The following is a 3,849-nucleotide window of genomic DNA, read 5'->3' on the forward strand; positions in this document are numbered from 1 at the left end:
GGGGCAGGGGGGGCGCGAGCTGGGGATCCCCCCCGGCGTGGGGCGGCACGGGGGCACGGCGCGGGACGCGGGACGCTGCGGTGCCCGCCCTGCAGCCCCTCTGCCTGCCCCCGTAGCGCCAGCGCCTCCCGTAGCTGCATCCTCGACCCCTCCGGAGACTGGTACTACTGGTGGATCAGCGGCATGGTCCTGCCCATCATGTACAACTGGATCATCCTCATCTGCAGGTGCCCGCGACGGGCGCGCGGCGGGTGCTGGTGCCGGCAGCCCCGGTGCCCCACGGGGAACCGGCCCCACGGGGCGGYGCGGGGGCAGGCAGAGCCTCTCCGCCAGCGCCGTGGGGTCCCGGAGTCCCGGCAGCCAGCCGACACCGGGATGCTGGGACGCTGCGGCGGCCGAGGGCCCGGCAGCCCCGGTGACGCCRCCTGCACGGCCAGGTCCTGCTTCACCGACCTGCAGGAGCAGCACGCGCTGGTGTGGCTGAGCCTGGACTACGTCTGCGACGCGTTCTACCTGCTGGACATCGTCGTCCACTTCCACACCGGTCAGTGCCCAGCACGCGCGTGCGCGCTCGCCCCGGAGCCCCCCGGCCCCGCAGCGCCCGTGGGGCCCGCACCCTCGCCCTGCCCCACATGCACAGCCTGCTGCGGGTGTTGCATGCACAAGCGCACGCGTGGCTGCATGTACAGACGTGTCAGTACGCGCACGCGTGCATAGATGCGTGTGCACACTCGTGCCTGCCGTGCACCTCCACGCATGCGTACGCACGCGCACATATGCACGTCCCTGTCCCTATGCGGACGTGCACGCTTACCCACGCACACACGTCTCTACGTGCATAAATGGATGAAAGCACGTGCACACGCAGTTAGTGCACACATAACATAACCCCGGCGGGCAGGGCYGTCACCCCAACCAGCCGTGGGGCAGGCAGGGGTTAGGTCGGCATTTGGGTGCTCCCGACTCCCCAGCACGCGGAGCCCCTCGGCACCATGGGCCACCAAAGCGGCATCCCACGAGACGCGGGTCCCGGGGCCCCTCTGCACCCCACGCCGGGCACCCCGTCCTCCGCCAGCCTCCTGCCGGCGGGGGGAAGCCCCAGGCCCCCCCCCAGAGCCCATCGCCGCCCGCTCGGGGACCCATCCCTCTCGCTGGGGACCTCCGTGGTCGTGCACATCCCRGCAAGGAGCCCCCGGCAGCGATGCCACGTCCCTCGTCCCCCCCCGGGCACCCAGACCCGGGACCCTCCCCGCTCCCAGGGTGGCCGGGGATGTCCAAMCCCTGCAGCCGGGGTTCCCCACGGCGCGACACGGCATTGCACGGCACGGCCTCCCCCGCCGCCCCCAGGCTTCCTGCAGGAGGGCATCCTGGTGCAGGACCGTGCCCAGATCCGGCAGCGCTACCTGGGCTCCTCGTCCTTCATCTGGGACGTGGCCTCGGTGCTGCCCACCGACCTGCTCTACCTCCGCCTGGGCCTGGGGGTGCCGGTGGTGCGGGCCAACCGCTGCCTGCGGGCGCCGCGGCTCTTCGAGGCCTTCGACCGGCGGGAGACGCGCACGGGCTACCCCAACGCCTTCCGCATCGCCAAGCTGATGCTCTACGTCTTCGTCACCATCCACTGGAACGCCTGCCTCTACTTCGCCCTCTCCACCCACCTGGGGCTGGGCGCYGACGCCTGGGTCTACCCCAACGCCAGCCGCCCCGGCTTCGACCGCCCGCTGCGCCAGTACCTCTACAGCTTCTACTTCTCCACGCTCATCCTCACCACGGTGGGCGACACGCCGGAGCCGCAGCGCGAGGAGGAGTTCCTCTTCATGATCGCCGGCTTCCTCCTGGCCGTGCTGGGCTTCGCCACCATCATGGGCAGCATGAGCTCCGTCATCTCCAACATGAACGCGGCCGACGCCGCCTTCTACCCCGACCACGACCCGGTGAAGCACTACCTGCAGACGCACGGCGTCAGCCGGCGGCTGACGCAGCGCGTGACCCGCTGGCACCAGCACCTGCGCGCCCACAAGAAGCTGACGGAGGAGCGGGGGGTGCTGCGGCACCTGCCGGCGCGGCTGCGGGCCGAGGTGGCCGCCAGCGTGCACATGCCGGCCCTGAGCAAGGTGGCCCTCTTCCAGAGCTGCGAGCGCGGCGTGCTGGAGGAGCTGGTGCTCAAGCTGCGGCCCCAGGTCTTCAGCCCCGGCGAGTTCGTGTGCCGCAAGGGCGACGTCGGCCGCGAGATGTACTTCATCCGCGAGGGGCAGCTGGCCGTGGTGGCCGACGACGGCGTCACGCAGCTCGTCACCCTGGGCGAGGGGCTCTACTTCGGGGAGATCAGCCTCATCAACATCACAGGTGAGCCCGCGGCACCGGCGCCCGCGGCACCCCCACGGCCCGCGGCCCCGGCCCCACCGCAGCCTCCCCGTCCCCAGGGAACAAGTCCGGAAACCGGCGCACAGCCAACATCAAGAGCATCGGCTACTCGGACCTCTTCTGCCTCTCCAAGGAGGACCTGACGGAGGTGCTGACCGAGTTCCCCACCGCCCGGGCCATGATGGAGGCCAAGGGCCGCGAGATCCTGCTGCGGATGGACAAGCTGGACGTGAACGCCGAGGCGGCGGCGGAGGCGGCGGCAGAGGAGGCCGAGCGCCGGGCGCAGGCGCTGGAGGAGGCGCTGGAGGGGCTGCAGACCCGGGTGGCCCGGCTGCTGGCCCAGCTGGAGTCCAGCGCCTTCAAGCTGGCGCTGCGCATCGAGCGCCTGGAGTGCCAGCTCCAGCTGCGGAGCGCTGCCGGGGAGCCGGGTGCTGCCGGGGAGCCGGGTGCTGCCGGGGCGCAGGTCCCTGCCACGACGCGGGGTCCTGCCAGGGGATGGGGTCTCCTCGGGGCGCAGGGTCCCACCAGGGCACAGGGTCCTGCTGGGGCTCAGGGCCCTGCCGTGACGCAGAGTCCTGCCAGGGGACGGGGTCTCCTCGGGGTGCAGGGTCCCACCAGGCTGCCGGGTCCCACCAGGCTGCCGGTTCCCGCCAGGGCGCAGGGCCCAGCCACGCCACGGGGTCCTGCCGGGGGACAGGGTGATGCCGGGGGACGGAATCCCTCGGGGGCTGCGGGGGCACAGGGTCCCGCCGGGGCGCCGAGTCCCGCCAGGACGCAGGATCCTGACACACCGCAGGGTCCTGCTGGGGGACGAGATGCTGCCGGGGGACAGGGCGATGCCAGGGGACAGGGTCCCACGGGGGCACAGGGCGATGCCCGGGGACAGGCTCCTGCTGGGGGACGGGGTCCTGCCGGGGCACCAGGTCCCACTGGGGCGCAGGGTGCTGCCGGGAGCCGGGGTGCTGCCGGGGGCCGGGGCAATGCCAGGGGCCGGGGGGCTGCCGGGGGCCGGGGGGCTGCCGGGATTCGGGGTGCTGCCAGGGGTCGGGGCGCTGCCGGGGGTCGGGGCAATGCCGGGGGCCGGGGCGCTGCCGGGGGCACGGGGACGAGGGGAGCAGCCCCCCGGCGCTGAGGGTGAACCGGCCGCAGCCCCGCATCGGAGGTGCGAGGTACCGGTGACCATAGTTGCTATGTAACATTGACAACAGTTGCTAGGTAACAATGACAACAGTTGCTARGTAACAATGACAACAATTGCTAGGTAACAGTGACCGCGTTGCTGTGTTACATTGACAATAGTTGCTAGGTAACAGTGACAGCAGCTGGTAGGTAGCAGGAACAACAGTTGCTGGGTAACAGTGACAGAAGTTGCTCAGGGACAAAAAGGACAGTTGGTACCTGAGAGCAACAACAGCTGCAGGGGCAGGGACAGGAATAAGGCTAAGGATAGGGATAGGGATAGGGATAGGGATAGGGATAGGGATAGGG

At 70.9% G+C, this 3,849-nt stretch overlaps 1 protein-coding gene across 1 annotated transcript in view; it reads left to right on the forward strand.

The window, feature by feature from the left end:
• Positions 1–3,849, forward strand: part of CNGA4 (cyclic nucleotide gated channel alpha 4) — an 11,266-nt gene that overhangs the window by 3,402 nt on the left and 4,015 nt on the right. The window contains exons 2-5 of the mRNA XM_026057859.1: positions 117–227; positions 438–544; positions 1,348–2,343; positions 2,421–2,789. Of these exons, the coding sequence (XP_025913644.1) occupies positions 117–227; positions 438–544; positions 1,348–2,343; positions 2,421–2,789 (1,583 nt within the window). The remainder of the gene's footprint in view (positions 1–116; positions 228–437; positions 545–1,347; positions 2,344–2,420; positions 2,790–3,849) is intronic.

The sequence above is a fragment of the Apteryx rowi genome, unplaced genomic scaffold (assembly GCF_003343035.1).
Source record: "Apteryx rowi isolate R43461 unplaced genomic scaffold, aptRow1 scaffold_1409, whole genome shotgun sequence".
NCBI classification, from domain to species: Eukaryota; Metazoa; Chordata; class Aves; order Apterygiformes; family Apterygidae; genus Apteryx; species Apteryx rowi.